Raw genomic sequence first — 16,875 nt, 5'->3', positions numbered from 1 at the left:
AGGCCATGTGGCCCAGCAATCTCAACATCTGCCGAGCTGTGATCTGCTGGGACGCTCGCACCCGCGAGACGAGGGACAAGTTGTTGGCTCTCGTCTCTGGGAGATAGGCGCGAGCCGTCCGAGAATCCAGCAGAGCTCCTATGAACTCGAGTTTCTGCACTGGGAGAAGATGGGACTTTGGGTAATTTATCACAAATCCCAGTAGCTCCAGGAGGCGAATAGTCATCTGCATGGACTGCAGGGCTCCTGTCTCGGATGTGTTCTTCACCAGCCAATCTCGAGATATGGGAACACGTGTACCCCCAGTCTGCGAAGTGCCGCTGCTACTACAGCCAAGCACTTCATGAACACTCTGGGCGCAGAGGCGAGCCCAAAGGGTAGCACACAGTACTGGAAGTGACGTGTGCCCAGCTGAAATCGCAGATACTGTCTGTGAGCTGGCAGTATCGGGATGTGCGTGTAGGCGTCCTTCAAGTCCAGAGAGCATAGCCAATCGTATTCCTGAATCATGGGGAGAAGGGTGCCCGGGGAAAGCATCCTGAACTTTTCTTTGACCAGATATTTGTTCAGGGCCCTTAGGTCTAGGATGGGACGCATCCCCCCTGTTTTCTTTTCCACAAGGAAGTACCTGGAATAGAATCCCAGCCCTTCTTGCCCAGATGGCACGGGCTCGACCGCATTGGCGCTGAGAAGGGCGGAGAGTTCCTCTGCAAGTACCTGCTTGTGCTGGAAGCTGTAAGACTGAGCTCCCGGTGGACAATTTGGAGGTTTTGAGGCCAAATTGAGGGTGTATCCTTGCCGGACTATTTGGAAAACCCACTGATCGGAGGTTATGAGAGGCCACCTTTGGTGAAAAGCTTTCAACCTCCCTCCGACTGGCAGGTCGCCTGGCACTGACACTTGGATGGCGGCTATGCTTTGCTGGAGCCAGTCAAAAGCTCGTCCCTTGCTTTTGCTGGGGAGCCGAGGGGCCTTGCTGAGGCGCACGCTGCTGACGAGAGCGCGCGCGCTGGGGCTTAGCCTGGGCCGCAGGCTGTCGAGAAGGAGGATTGTACCTACGCTTGCCAGAAGAGTAGGGAACAGTCTTCCTTCCCCCGAAAAATCTTCTACCTGTAGAGGTAGAGGCTGAAGGCTGCCGGCGGGAGAACTTGTCGAATGCGGTGTCCCGCTGGTGGAGCTGCTCTACCACCTGCTCGACTTTTTCTCCAAAAATATTATCTGCACAGCAAGGCGAGTCCGCAATCCGCTGCTGGATTCTATTCTCCAGGTCGGAGGCACGCAGCCATGAGAGTCTGCGCATCACCACACCTTGAGCAGCGGCCCTGGACGCAACATCAAAGGTGTCATACACCCCTCTGGCCAGGAATTTTCTGCACGCCTTCAGCTGCCTGACCACCTCCTGAAATGGCTTGGCTTGCTCAGGGGGGAGCTTGTCCACCAAGCCCGCCAACTGCCGCACATTGTTCCGCATGTGTATGCTCGTGTAGAGCTGGTAAGACTGAATTTTGGCCACGAGCATAGAAGAATGGTAGGCCTTCCTCCCAAAGGAGTCTAAGGTTCTAGAGTCTTTGCCCGGAGGCGCCGAAGCATGCTCCCTAGAACTGTTAGCCTTCTTTAGGGCCAAATCCACAACTCCAGAGTCATGAGGCAACTGAGTGCGCATCAGCTCTGGGTCCCCATGGATCCGGTACTGGGACTCGATCTTCTTGGGAATGTGGGGATTAGTTAAAGGCTTGGTCCAGTTCGCCAGCAATGTCTTTTTTAGGACATGATGCATGGGTACTGTGGACGCTTCCTTAGGTGGAGAAGGATAGTCCAGGAGCTCAAACATTTCAGCCCTGGGCTCGTCCTCCACAACCACTGGGAAGGGGATGGCCGTAGACATCTCCCGGACAAAGGAAGCGAAAGACAGGCTCTCAGGAGGAGAAAGCTGTCTTTCAGGAGAGGGAGTGGGATCGGAAGGAAGACCCTCAGACTCCTCGTCAGAGAAATATCTGATGTCTTCTTCCTCTTCCCACGAGGCCTCACCATCGGTGTCAGACACAAGTTCACAGACCTGTGTCTGCAACCGTGCCCGGCTCGACTCCGTGGAACCACGGCCACGGTGGGAGTGTCGAAAGGTAGACTCCCTCGCCCGCACCGGTGAAGCTCCCTCCGCCGACGTAGTCGGGGAGCCTTCCTGGGAGGCTACCGCAGTCGGTACCGCAAGCGGCACCGATGTTGGAGACCTCACCCCGGACAATGGGCCAGCCGGCGCCTCGTTCGACGGTACCGGTGGCGCAAGCACCCCCGGTACCAGAGGGGAAGGGCGCAACAGCTCTCCCAGGATCTCTGGGAGAACGGCCCGAAGGCTCTTGTGCAGAGCGGCTGTGGAAAAAGACATGGAAGCCGATGCAGGAGTCGATGTCAGAACCTGTTCCGGGCGTGGAGGCTGTTCCGGGCTGTCCAAAGGGGAGCGCATCGACACCTCTTGAACAGAGGGCGAGAGGTCCTCTCGGTACCGATGCTTACTGGGTGCCGACTCCCTCGGCGACCCAGAGCTCTCGGTGCCGACACGGGAAGGGGACCGGTGACGATGCTTCTTTGATTTTTTGGAACGAAGCACGTCACCGGAGCTTCCCGGCACCGACGAGGACGTAGAATCCAGCCGTCTCTCCAGCCGAAGAGGGTCGATCTCGGGGGGGCTGTACCGCAGGAGCCCTCAGGGTAGGGGGAGACCCACCCGAAGGCTCACCGCCACCAACAGGGGAATGGACAGCCCTCACCTGCACTCCAGACGAAGCACCACCGGCCAACGACATCAGCAGACGAGGAGGTCTCGATACCACCGACACCGACGCAGCCCTCCGATGTCGCCCCGATGCAGAGGGCCGATGACTCGATGCACTCGATGCAATCGGGGGCGAGGATGAAGGTCCGGGCGCCGACGACGTCGAGGCAGTCGATACTCCCGGTGCCGATGCCGACGAAGAGCCCGAGAACAAAATGTTCCACTGGGCTAACCTCGCTACCTGAGTCCGCTTTTGTAAGAGGGAACACAGACTACAGGCCTGAGGGCGGTGCCCAGCCCCCAGACACTGAAGACATGACGCGTGCCTGTCAGTGAGCGAGATTACCCGGGCGCACTGGGTGCACTTCTTGAAGCCGCTGGAAGACTTCGATGTCATGGGCGGAAAAATCGCGCCGGCGAGATCAAAACTCGAAATGGCGAAAATGGCACCACAAAAATAGGGGGAAGAAAACTTCGACCGAGGCCTAAATAGGGCCTACCCCGACGACGAAAGAAAACTTACCGGGGCAAAAAACTCGAAGTACGGGAAGGGAGAAAACCAAAAGGCCTCCTCCCGACACCCTTTTTTTTTTTTTTTTTAAAGAACAAAGTCGAAGAACGACGCGCGAGGTCAACTTTGGGCGCGAACGGCGAAACACGACCGTACCGAGCGCAGACAAAAGAAGACTGGCCGGCACGAGCCGGTTCGGGCGGGAAGACGGCCGCGCATGCGCGGTGCGCAACGGCGCGCAAGGACTAACAAAGGACTTTGCTAGAAAGTGTTCCGATTGGAGGGGCTGCCGTGGACGTCACCCCATCAGTGAGAACAATCAGCCTGCTTGTCCTCGGAGAATTTGATATTATCCCGCTTAGTATATTATTGTCTAACTTTGTGGGATTATTGATGTTCAATATTGGAGATGGTTTGTGGAGGAGTGGCCTAAGTGGTTAGAGCACTGGTCTTGATATCCAGAGGTGGCCGGTTCAAATCCCACTGCTGCTCCTTGTGATCTTGGGCAAGTCACTTAACCCTCCATTGCCTCAAGTACAAACTTAGATTGTGAGCCCTCCTGGGACAGAGAAATATCCTTGAGCTACTACTGAAAAAGGTGTGAGCAAAGTATAAGTATTAAAAAAATAAATACATTAAAAAAAACTGAATTCTATTTGTTGGACATTATTAATTATTAATAAAAGCTGCATCCAGCTTTTTCCACAAATAAAAAAAAAAAAAAGACGGAAAAACACCTTTCTTCAAAACTTGCATTCACGATCTGAAGAAGGGTTACTGTTGAAAGCTAATCAAAAAATGTATTATGTTAGTTCAATAAAAAAGATATCTTATTTTCTCGGTTTTATTTTATTTCTATTTATTACAATCATGACTAAAAGCTCCAACATTCTATCCTATGCCCCTTATTTTGCTGCCAAGAACCTAAAGAATTGAAAGTAGGATGCAAACCCGATAAAGATTCCTTCAAAACAGAATAAGGGGACGATGTTCAAAGCAATTTAGCTGGCCACTGGCTGGTTAAATCACTTGGTCGGGGTTAGCCTTTAATTTTCAGCAGCACTTAACCAGTTAAGTGCCACTGAAATTCGGGGATAGCGTGTTACTCAAAGCCAGCTATTTTGGGGCATTCAGGTGGTGCAATCAGCACTTGGCCACTTAAGGACTGGGTGGCCAGGCTTAGCACATAAATGGGACCACATAAAAGTCTGTTCTATTTTTATGCGCTAGCCCATGGCCTCTTAAGTGCTGAATATCGACTTAAGTGGCTATGGGTTAAGCTGGATTACAAATAACTGGATATTCAAAGCCAAAGCCTACGCAGGTCCCGACTTTGAATATCTGGGAATAACTACGTCGGTGGTGAGCCCTCAGCTGAATATCAGACCCTAAATAACTAAATTGAAAGCAAACTAAACCAGGTTCCTTCAATTGCTCCTAACTCTGCTTTAGTTCTCTGTAATTAATTCTACCCCACCACCACCAAAACTTCAGGCCTCTTACTCTAGTGGTCTATTTCTGCAATAAAACAGTCAGACATCACAGTTGTTCTGCCCCCACTGAATTGGGCAACTAGTGCTGCCTGTGTGTAACAGATCACATGTCTGTATATTATTAAGCTGTATAAATGGACTAAGGCCCTGTATTTCTGCAGTCCCCTATGATTAGCCTTTATAAACATCTGTGTTCTGCTCTCAATGCCTTTTGGAGCTTTGTTGTTGCTGCCTGCCTCAGAGCATGCTGGCAGGAGCAGAATTCCCCACTCCCTCCGATTGCTCTCTGTGAGAGAACTGAGAGAGGTGGGTTGCTGTACCTAGGTCATATATCCAATGTGTAAGGGGCTTTAGCTCTCCATGATGAGGCAGTAAACCACTGCTTGTTTTTTCACTCTTCGGGCAGTAATCCATAGTGATCTTTTACCTGTGCAGCTGCTGCACACGCTGGTGCTTCTGCTGCGATTTCTGTTAGTCCTATGTTTCAGAATTTAAATTACCAGGGACTGACAGCTTCTCCTCTCTGGAAGAGGGGATAATCACAGACACACTCTGTATGTACAGAATCCTTAATCCGTCACAAAGCAACTGTAAGTGATTGGTATTATCTTGTCATCAACTGGATTAAATAAAGAATGAGATTAAGGATTGGAGTCAATTCTTGGCAACTACCAGCCCCAGGTTTAATTCTCTGAATAGACTCAGTACAAAACAGAAGAACAGTCCACAGGTTAACTTGGCATCCTGATCTTTTATTGCTACAATTCTACTCCTCATTTTCCTGAATTTTATACATCTAGTCAACTGTTTCCCTGCTTTGTTGTTGCCCAAATAATAATGGGCCTTTGCACAAACATCACTGCACCCACCTGAGAATTACATTTTGTAATATTCATATTTAGTTTTAAAAAGAGATCCTAACAGGGCACTTGATGGAGTGGTTATAAGTCATTTTTTGTATACCCCATTCTAATTTTTAAGGTCCTTTCCCATCTGATTCCCTTCCTTTTTTTATTCCATGCATTATAACTTATAATGCTAAATCTCAAGAATTATTTAAAAGCTTCCTACATTATTGGAACTGAGACTTCACTCATGTCATTAAGTTAAAAGTAATCCTGTGTTTTGCAGAGTAAAAACTTTGGAAATCTGGTTCACCCAAGCAAATGATATTTAATTTCCATACTGGCATCCCCTCTTTAAGATGAGAGTAAAGGAGCAACAAGAAGTAGCAGTCTGGTCTGCATTAATTGCTTTCTCCATTGTAGGATCAAATTTAAAGTTCTGATTTTGGTTTTTACAGTCTTCCTTTCAAGGCATCTTAAACACCCCAAGAATGACTGTTCTTGTCTCTGTTATTCCCTAATAGATTTGGCATATTGTCTTTCTTGTAATTTAGAATATTTTATCTATGCCTCTCGTGTTATTTTTTTCTTATTTTGTTGCAAAGTAATTTCCTTTTCTATGCCTGTGTCTATGTTCTATGTTTTGCTCTCTTCTGAAAGTTATTTTATTCTGTAAGCTGCATTCCTACATAAAGAAAAGGAAATAAATAATTAAACCACACGAGGCAACCAGAAGGAAACTTAACCCATGAATGAAAAGATTAGGAACATACACCCAACCTTACTAACATAGAAAAACAAATGCGAGGGTTTTTGTTCACTTTGGATGGACGTGAGATTTGGCAACATAGTCCTGTTAACAACAATTATGGTGTGGTTCCCTGTTGTATGGGATTGAATGTACATATGACAACAGAAAATGCAGTTTATAAGGAAACTCACCTGCTGATTGAAATGTCTATTCAAAGCTACACTCAGCAGGTCAGTGGCATATTTGGATGAACTGTAAGATTCCTGGCCCTGGATGTGCTGATAATCCAGTAGGCTAAAGGCCGATTTCCTAGCATTACTAGAAGAGGTCCAGATTAGCTGAGAAGGGCTGTCAACATGACATAGGAGCGGTTCAATAGCTCTGATCTGAAAGCAAAAAAGAAAGAAAAGTTTTAATGAGCTAATAAAAAAAAACACAGATCCTTTGAGAACTGTTTACCTAGAAAATGAAGTTGCTTACTTGAAACTGGTATTCTCTCAAAATAGAAGTCCATCAGCCTTACCTGTGGGGAGACATCATCCTGGAGCTTTATAAGAAAAAACTTAAGAACTACCATAAATGCTCAGTAGAGCCTTATGGACCTGTGAGCATGCAACATTTCATAATGTTATAATCAATCTATTAAGCTTAACTCCTGCTGTCCTTCAAAGAACACCTGTAATAGGTAAGCAATTTTGTTGACTCTAAAAATAATCAATTCAGGAGTCACATAAGGGATTTCTCTTGTTAAGGGATGTCCTAAAAAAAATGAAACAAAAAACAGCAACAGTCCACAAAATGGCAAAAATTCTGTTGCTTCTTTAAAAACAAAAAGCAAATGATCAATAAAAGAGAACCCAAATCATAACACTGGGCTGGAGGGGGCCTGGACCTGAAATCTAACCCTTGGAGAAACCCTGAACAAACTGTCCAATCCTGCTGCTGAGTAAGAGGGTAGGGTGGGGTAGGGAGAGGGTGGGGGGGAGAAACAGTGCTGGATTTGTATTTTCCATTACTCGCCCTTTCCAAATACAGGGTAAAGCGAAGATACTTACCTGTAGCAGGTATTCTCCGAGGATAGCAGGCTGATTGTTCTCACTGATGGGTTGGCGTCCACGGCGGCCCAGGAACGGAGATTTTTTCCAGCAAAAATCAACAAACTTTGTGACAGCTTCTGGAGCGCGGGACAGACGCACTGCGCATGCGCGGCCATCTTCCCGCCCGCGTCCGTTCCTGCCTCAGTTATATCAAAAAGCAAATAAAGAACAACTCCAAAGGGGAGGTGGGCGGGTTGGTGAGAGGGGAGGTGGGCGGGTTGGTGAGAACAATCAGCCTGCTGTCCTCAGAGAATACCTGCTACAGGTAAGTATCTTCGCTTTCGACAAGCAGGCTGCTTGTTCTCATTGATGGGGTATCCCTAGCCCCCAGGCTCACTCAAAACAACAAAAGAAGGTCAATTGGGCCTTGCAACAGCGAGGACATAACAAAGATTGACCTATGAAGAAACATCTGAGAGTGCAGCCTGGAACAGAATAAAAATAGGCCTAGGGGGGTGGAGTTGGATTCTAAACCCAGAACAGATTCTGCAGCACCGACTGCCCAAACCGATGTGAATATGTGGACTGATGACCACGTCGCAGCCTTGCAAATCTCTTCTATAGTGGCTGACTTCAAGTGGGCCACTGACACTGCCATGGCTCTAACACTATGAGCCGTGACATGACCCTCAAGAGTCAGCCCAGCTTCGGTGTAAGTGAAGGAAATGCAATCTGCTAGCCAATTGGAAATGGTGCGCTTCCCAACAGCGACTCCCCTTCTGTTGGGATCAAAAGACACAAATATTTGGGCGGACTGTGTGAAGGGGCTTGTCCGCTCCACATAGAAGGCCAATGCTCTCTTGCAGTCCAACATATGCAACTGATGTTCAGCAGGGCGGGTATGAGGATGGGGGAAGAATGTTGGCAAGACAATTGACTGGTTCAGATGGAACTCCAACACCACCTTCAGCAGGAACTTAGGTGCGTATGGAGGACTACTCTGTTATGATGAAATTTAGTATAGGGAGCATGGGCTACCAAGGCTTGCAGCTCACTGACTCTACGAACTGAAGTAACAGCCACCAAGAAAATGACCTTCCAGGTCAAATACTTCAGATGGCAGGAATCCAGTGGCTCAAATGGAGGCTTCATCAGCTGAGTGAGAACAACGTTGAGATCCCATGACACTGGTGGAGGTTTGACATGGGGCTTTGACAAAAGCAAATCTCTCATGAAGCGAACAACTAAAGGCTGTCCAGAGATAGGCTTACCCTCCACACGGTAATGGAAAGCACTAATCGCACTAAGATGAACTCTTACAGAGCTGGTCTTGAGACCAGACTCTGACAAGTGTAGAAGGTATTCAAGCAGGGTCTGTGAAGGACAAGAGCGAGGATCTAGGGCGTTGCTGTCACACCAGACGGCACATAAAAGAGTAACACCTCTTCGTGGCATCTTTCCTGGAAGCAAGCAAGACTTGGGAGACACCCTCAGAAAGACCCAAGGAGGCGAATTCTATGCTCTCAACATCCAGGCCGTGAGAGCCAGAGACTGGAGGTTGGGTGCAGAAGTACCCACTCGTTCTGAGTGATGAGGGTTGGAAAGCACTCCAATCTCCACGGTTCTTCGGAGGACAACTCCAGAAGAAGAGGGAACCAAACCTGACGCGGCCAAAAGGGCGCAATCAGAATCATGGTTCCACGGTCTTGCTTGAGTTTCAGCAGAGTCTTCCCCACCAGAGGTATGGGAGGATATACATACAGAAGGCCCTTCCCCCAATGCAGGAAAACCATCTGACGCTAGTCGTAGGCCTGAAGTCTGGAACAGAACTGAGGGACCTTGTGATTGATCTGAGTGGCAAAAAGATCCACCAAGGGGGTGCCCCACTCTTGGAAGATCTTGCGTACCACGCCCGAGTTGAGCGACCACTTGTGAGGTTGCATAATCCTGCTCAACCTGTCGGCCAGACTGTTATTTACACCTGCCAGATACGTGGCTTGGAGAAACATGCCGTGATGGCGAGCCCAAAGCCACATCTGAACGGCTTCCCGACACAGGGGGCTTGTTGATGTAGTACATGGCAACCTGATTGTCTGTCTGAATTTGAATAATTTGATTGGACAGCTGATCTCTGAAAGCCCTTAGAGCGTTTCAGACCGCTCGCAACTCCAGGAGATTGATCTGAAGACCTGATTCCTGGAGGGACCAAGTTCCTCGAGTGTGGAGCTCATCTACATGAGCTCCCCACCCCAGAAGGGATGCATCCGTTGTCAGCACTTTTTGTGGCTGAGGAATTTGAAAGGGACGTCCCAAGGTCAAATTGGATTGAATTGTCCACCACTGAAGGGAATTGTGAAAATCGGTGGACAGCTGGATCACATCCTCTAGATTCCCTGCAGCTTGATACCATTGGAACGCTAGGGTCCAATGAGCAGATCTCATATAAAGACGCGCCATGGGAGTCACATGAACCGTGGAGGCCATATGGCCTAGAAGTCTCAACATCTGCTGAGCTGTGATCTTCTGAGACGCTCTGGCCATGGAAACAAGAGACAGAATGTTGTCTGCCCTCGCCTCGGGGAGATAGGCATGAGCCGTCTGGGAGACCAGCAGAGCTCCTATAAATTTTAGTTTTTGAAGGTGGGACTTCGGGTAATTTATCACAAACCCGAGTAGCTCCAGCAATTGAATAGTCATCTGCATGTACTGTAGAGCTCCTGCCTCCGAGGTGTTCTTCACCAGCCAACCGTCGAGATAAGGGAACACATGCACTCCCAGTCTGCGTAGCGACGCTGCAACCGCTAGGCATTTTGTAAACACCCTGGGCGCAGACGCGAGACCAAAGGGCAGCACACAATACTGAAAATGCTGTGTTCCCAGAAGGAATCGAAGATACTTCCTGTGAGTGGGAAGTATAGGGATGTATGTATAAGCATCCTTTAAGTCCAGAGAGCATAGCCAATCGTTTTCCTGAATCGTGGGAAGAAGGGTGCCCAGGGAAAGCATCCTGAACTTTTCTCGGACCAGGAATTTGTTCAGTGCCCTTAGGTCTAGGATGGGACGCATCCCCTCTGTTTTCTTTTGCACAAGAAAGTACCTGGAATAGAATCCCAGTCTTCGTGCCCGGGTGGAACGGGCTCAACCGCATTGGCACTGAGAAGGGCGGAGAGTTCCTCTGCATGTACCTGTCTGTGCTGGAAGCTGAAGGACTGAGCTCCCGGTGGGCAATTTGGAGGTCTGGAGATCAAATTGAGGGAGTACCCTAACTGAACTATTTGAAGAACCCACTGGTCGGAGGTTATGAGAGGACACCTTTGGTGAAAAAATTTTAACCTCCCCCCGACCGGTAGATTGTCCGGCACAGGTACTTTTATGGCGGCTATGCTCAGCTGGAGCCAGTCAAAAGCCCGTCCCTTGCTTTTGTGGGGAGCTGCAGGGGCCTGTCTGGGCGCACGCTGTTGACGTGAACGAGCGCGGTGGGGCTGAGCCTGAGAAGGCTGACGGGAAGGTGGATTGTACCTACGCTTATTGTAAGCATAGGAAGCAGTCCTCCTTCCCTGGAAAAAACGTCTACCTGAAGGCGCCCGGTGGGAGAGCTTGTCGAAGGCGGTTTCCCGCTGGTGGAGCTGTTCTACCACCTGCTTGACTGTCTCCACAACAGAACACTGCCTCCTATCCCATGACTTTAATTTTCTCATCTCCACCTCCTCCACCATTCCACAAATGTACCACTCTTTCCTTTACTCCTGTCCCCTTTGACCTTCATCCTGGGCCCCCTCATTCCAGAGATTCTTTTCAACTGAAAAGAGACTTGCCTCCTATGCATTTAGGCCACAGAGGTATTTAAACATCTCTATCGTGTCTCCCCTCACCCACCTTTCTTCCAAAGTATACATACTGAGATCTTTAAGTCTGTCCCTATACACCTTATAATGAAGTTTGCTGAGCATTTTAGTAGTTACCTTCTGGACCAACTCCATTCTGTTTATATTTTTTTTTGAAGGTGTTGTCCCCATAATGTTACACAATATTCTAAATGAGGTCTCACCAAAGTCTTACACAGAGGCATCATCACCTCATTTTTCCTGCTGGCCATTCCTCTTGCTGTGCACCCAAGCATCCATCTAGCTTTCGCTGTCACTTTTTCCACCTGATTGACCACCTTAAGATCATCACATATAATCACAAGTCCCACTTTTCTTTCATGCACAAAAGGTCTTCACCCCTAAACTGTATTGTTCCCTCAGGTTTTTGTAGCCCAAATTCATGACCCTGCTAATTAAGAGCTTTGATGTGGGTGCTTGTATATGCAAATGATATACTATTGTTCTGGTACTGTATGCTGCAGGACCTAGATATCATGCTTTTACAGGATTGCCTAGTAGCAGTTTTTCACTGGTTAATGCAGCAGCGGCTAGTTTTAAATAATGAAAAGACGAAAGCTTGTTGAATTGCGGGCCATTTGCCGTGTCCTTCTTCAACACCTACCTTACTAGGTAGATCGGTGCAGGCTTTGGACTTCTTCAGATATCTGGGTGTCATTATTAACTCACACTTACATTTTGATTTCCAAATTTCTACTGTTATGTCTACAGGGTTTTCTGTACTCCACATTTTTGCATTCATTGTTAATTTCACAACTGGATTACAGGAGTCTTTTTTTTGTGGGCTTTAGTCAATACCTGTTATGCCTCCATATTCACGGAGGCAGGGTAAACTGTTCTGTATATTTGGTATAAATATTATTTATATTCAATTGCATTGCCTGTGTAATAGACAGCACTGTGTACTAGGGCTACTTTCCCTGTAGTTTGCAGTTTCCTGTGATTGACTCCTTATAAGCATTCTCTATTGGCTCTTAGTTCAGGGCCAGGGCCAGCCCCCTCTCTTCCCTGGGGTCTGTAGAAGAGAGTCTCTGTCTTCCTAGCATACCTTTGTGATCAGCAGCTGTTCAAAGGGCTGATCCCTCCACTAATCTACTGCGATTCCATCAAGATTCTTCACCACATTTGCTCCCCTTTTGAGTATTACAACTTTTTGTCTCAGCTGGGCTGAGGTTCAGGCCATCTCCTTGCCTCTGAGGTGAATAGATATGGACTCTGTTTGCAGAAGGCAACAATTCTTTCCAAGCAACTGAACTGTAAGTTAATTTTTGTTTGCTATGATTACTACATTAAAGGACAGATTTTATTTATTTATTGTATTTGTATCCCACATTTTCCCACCTCGTTGCAGGCTCAATGTGGCTTACAATACATCATGGGTAGTGGAAATGAGAAGAGAATAGACATTTGGTGTTACAGAAGGATTTTGGGTTGCGTGGTAATGGAATACATGATAGTGATATAACAGAAGGCACTATTAACATTTCTGGATATATGTGGGAGTTTCACATGTTTTGATCTTTGAGGTATATCTTGTCAAAGAGATGGGTCTTTAGTAGTTTACGGAAGTTGGTCAGTTCATAGGTCGCTTTTAGGTTGCGTGGCAATGCGTTCCAGAATTGCGTGCTCATATAGGAAAAGGTTGATGCGTGCATTAATTTGTATTTTAGACCTTTACAGTTGGGGAAATGAAGATTAAGGAATGTGCGAGATGCTTTTTTTTAGCATTCCTGGGTGGTAGGTCTATCAGGTCTGACATGTAGGCTGGGGCCTCGCCATGGATGATTTTATGTACTAGGGTACATACTTTGAACGTGATGCGTTCTTTGAGTGGGAGCCAGTGTAGCTTCTCTCGTAGGGGTTTTGCACTTTCGCATTTTGATTTTCCAAATATGAGTCTGGCTGCCGTGTTCTGGGCTGTTCGGAGTTTTTTTGAGTATTTGCTCTTTGCAGCCAGCGTAGAGTGAGTTGCAGTAGTCTAGATGACTGAGTACTAATGATTGTACCAGATTACGGAAGACGGTCCTTGGGAAGAATGGTCTTACTCTTTTTAATTTCCACATTGAGTGGAACATCTTTTTGGTTGTGTTTTTCGCGTGATTCTCAAGTGTTAGGTGCCGATCAATGGTAACTCCAAGAATTTTCAGGGTTTCCGAAATTGGTAGATTTAGTTTTGGTGTGTTGATGGTGGTAAATTTGCTCATGTTGTGTTGAGAGGTGAGTATTAGGCATTGGGTTTTTCCTGCATTGAGTTTTAACTGAAAGGCATCTGCTCAGGAGTGCATGATATGTAGACTTTGGTTGATGTCATTGGAAATGGATTAAGAATTGAGAGTCTACTGGTAAAGTTTTCACTTGGGAATGGTTTATGCTGGCTGTTGAAGGTTTGTGACCACACTTTGCCTAGAACAGCATAGTGAAGAATCTTGGGATTTTCCAGTGGATTTGCAATGGACATTCTCAAAGTATCAAATGTGTGGATAACAGAGTATGGTCCAGTTTAAGTGCAAGTTGCATACAGAGTAATTACAAGCATTACTATGCATCAGCAAATCCTTAATATGAAAGAAAAGCAGAGTTAAAAGTGCATTGCTTTAAAAGCTTCTTGTGTGTGAGCTCAAGTGTAAATTGAATTGTGAATGATATGTCTGCAAGAGAATATCTCAGTTCCTTAAAGGAAAGCCCATAGTCATTAATTCAGCTCTTAGTTAATTTAACAGCTGTAGATGCATATATAATTAACTCTGAAGCAAGCCTCAGCCCTAACTCTAAGCTGGAAAAGTTTGTCAAAGTAAATTGCATTGCCTTGAAAGAATTTGTGGTGTCAATCTGAGTGGAAATCTGGACTATTAAAGTGAAGCCTGCTAATACTTGCTGCTTGAGAGTTATAGAAATCAATTCTGGTGCAACGAGGGCTTTGGTGCAGGCTGCATACAAAATTAGCTGACAGGTGCGCAATGTTAGCAGAGAGAGCCAGAGCTACCTGTACATCCCCCATCGTTGCTATAATGACAGGCAAAGTATCCATTTGGGCACAGACCTAAGACACACTCACTGTCTACAAAGATATTCAAATAGGGAAAAAAAAGAAATATTACCATATAAAGGCTCCCTGCAACTTTAGCCCAGTGCTACATAGGTGCTTGAGAAACAGAGGGACAGAACTGCTTGCACCCTTCCCCCCACCTGCTGTTCCAACAATGTAATACTTTTGGCACACTGCCAAGTTTGCAGTCACAATTGGAAAAAAAGTTTTATTACTGCCAGTATACTGCAGAAGCTATGGCCCAGTCCAAAGTCAGTAGGAACACTGAAGTCGTTGATATGATAGCACAAAATATCTAGGCTGAAATAGTTGACGCAGGGAATACTGCACAAGCCAGTTTGGAAAGTAGAAAAGGTTCTGAAAGGTCCAAAAGAACACAAATTCACACAGAAAGCTAGAGAGAATTATGAAACACAAGTAGAAAAATATGCCTTTCTTTTGGACAAGTTCTGGTTGAAGGTGGAGAAATAAATGTTTGAGGTTTCAAACAGGAGTACAACTGAGTGCCACCAAAAAGAGACATTGCAAGCCATCCATAACCAGTACCAGCAAAAGTCACAAGAATAATGCCAATTTCTATGCAGAACAAATACAAACGATAGCTTGGCACAGAAAGAGACAGCAAGCCACCAACCTCACACATCAGACCATGGTGGCAGAAGCAATTAAAAGCACAGAAATACACACAGCTCCAGCAGGAGAAAATCAGTCCCAATACTCTGGCAGCTCAAAACACTGTTCTAGAACTCCCAGATCTCTAAAATCATACAGGACAAGCCATTCCAGCAGGTCTGCTACGGACTCTATTGCTATTAAATTGCAAATGGATACAGAGGCATCCAAATCATGAGTTCTTTACAGTAAACAAGAAGCAGCCATAAAAACTGAGAAACTTAAATTAGAAGAAGAAGCATGAAGCTGCATGCAAAGAAATTGAGTTGCACATTGCCTTAGAGGTGCTCCAGCATGAGAAAGAAGTGGTTGCTATCAAGGCCCAAGTTAAAGCACTTAAAGAGGCCACAAGGCAGGATGGCAGGGAAAGCCAACTTAGTCACATTATTGCAGGGACAGCCAGCTTAGTCACATTATTGCAGAAGATTATGCCCAGTGAACTGCAGCCTATGTGAAGGCTCATACCCTGGCACACAAAAGTGCTTACAGTTACAGTCTGACTTAGAAGAGTCATCAGATTCTGAGCAAGTACATTCCTCCTACACCAGAGTCTAGCTCGCCCGAAAGAAGCAAGCCTAAGGCAAAGCACAATATGGAGGTGAACTGCCATCACAGTGATTTACATGATTGCATGCATATGGATGCACTACCACTGGCTCTTGCTGCAAGAAAGCAAACCAAGGGAAACATTTCATTTCAACCACAGACTCTGGCGCCACTCAGGAACTGGGCTCAAATAAAAGTTGAGCAGTTATGCCCAGCAAAACACCCTGTGATTAAGTATGAGCCACCTGACCAGCCACACTCCATGCCTGACTTCAGACAAACCCCAGCAAACAGCCAGCCACAGGTACCTACTGCAAGTGCACTAGAAACTTCAGAAAGAGAAGATCTAGCAACATACATGGCTTGCAAAAGATGGTGAACATGGGACTTACCCAGTTCAATGACTGCCCTGAAAAGTATAGAGAGTGGAAACCTGACTTTAAGGATGCCACAGCAATTATGAAGCTCAGAGATGAACCTGATGATAAAGTGGCAGGGAACCGAGTCAGCCAATTGTGTAAAGAAATTAATGGGATGCATATCTGCATGACCTCTCAAGAGATTTGAAAGAAATGTGGACGAGACTTGACCAGTGCTATGGCAGCCTAGAATTTATCCAACAAGCACCAATGAAAAGAATGAGTTATCCAATGATGACAAATGGAGATAATGAAAAGTTACAAGAATTAGGAGATCTCCTTCAGGAACTAGAAGCACTCAAAGCTGATTTGAACCTTCTTGGACTGTACTACTTGGATACAGCTTGGGACATGAGATTATATCAAAGCTGCTGTATGACATAAAGACAAAAATGGGCAGCATTAGGCACAAAGTATAAAGAGGACCACAAAGAGAAGTTTCTTCCCCAGTCCTGGGTGAAGTTTATCCAGGATTTGGCAAAGAGGAAAAATGATACCAGCTTCATGTTTGATGTACCTGAAGCAGGCAAGACAGGCTACTTTCTGAATGAAAGGCCAGTCAAGAAGTATGGCAACATTAGGAAACCTATAGCTGTACACATGACAGATATGTCGCCACAGCAACCCCATCAAATCATCCTCCTATTACATAGAAAGTAGAGGATCCAGACAGACATTATCCTATACATAAGAAAACCTCATCCTCTCAAGCAACACAAAGGATTTAGGGAGAAACCCTTGAGAGAACGTAAAGAACTGTTGAAAAAGTACAGAGTCTGTTACAAACGCTATTCTTCATCCAAGCACAAGGCTAAAGACCATAAAGCAGCCATCACTACTGTACGGACTGCAATAGTGACCAGCATGTCAGCACCTTACACTCTGACTAGAGTAAACCTAC

At 46.4% G+C, this 16,875-nt stretch overlaps 1 protein-coding gene across 5 annotated transcripts in view; it reads right to left on the bottom strand.

Annotated features, from left to right (window-relative positions):
* The window catches only part of HSD17B7 (hydroxysteroid 17-beta dehydrogenase 7), a 94,681-nt gene that overhangs the window by 49,561 nt on the left and 28,245 nt on the right, over window positions 1–16,875 (bottom strand). For all 5 annotated transcript variants that reach the window (XM_030207517.1, XM_030207515.1, XM_030207514.1 and 2 more), the window contains one exon: window positions 6,562–6,756. In XM_030207517.1, coding sequence (XP_030063377.1) covers window positions 6,562–6,756 — 195 coding nt within the window. The remainder of the gene's footprint in view (window positions 1–6,561; window positions 6,757–16,875) is intronic.

The sequence above is a fragment of the Microcaecilia unicolor genome, chromosome 6 (assembly GCF_901765095.1).
Source record: "Microcaecilia unicolor chromosome 6, aMicUni1.1, whole genome shotgun sequence".
Lineage (NCBI taxonomy): Eukaryota > Metazoa > Chordata > Amphibia > Gymnophiona > Siphonopidae > Microcaecilia > Microcaecilia unicolor.
Note: the sequence above shows the minus strand (reverse complement) of the source record. Positions and strands in the feature narration are given on the sequence as shown.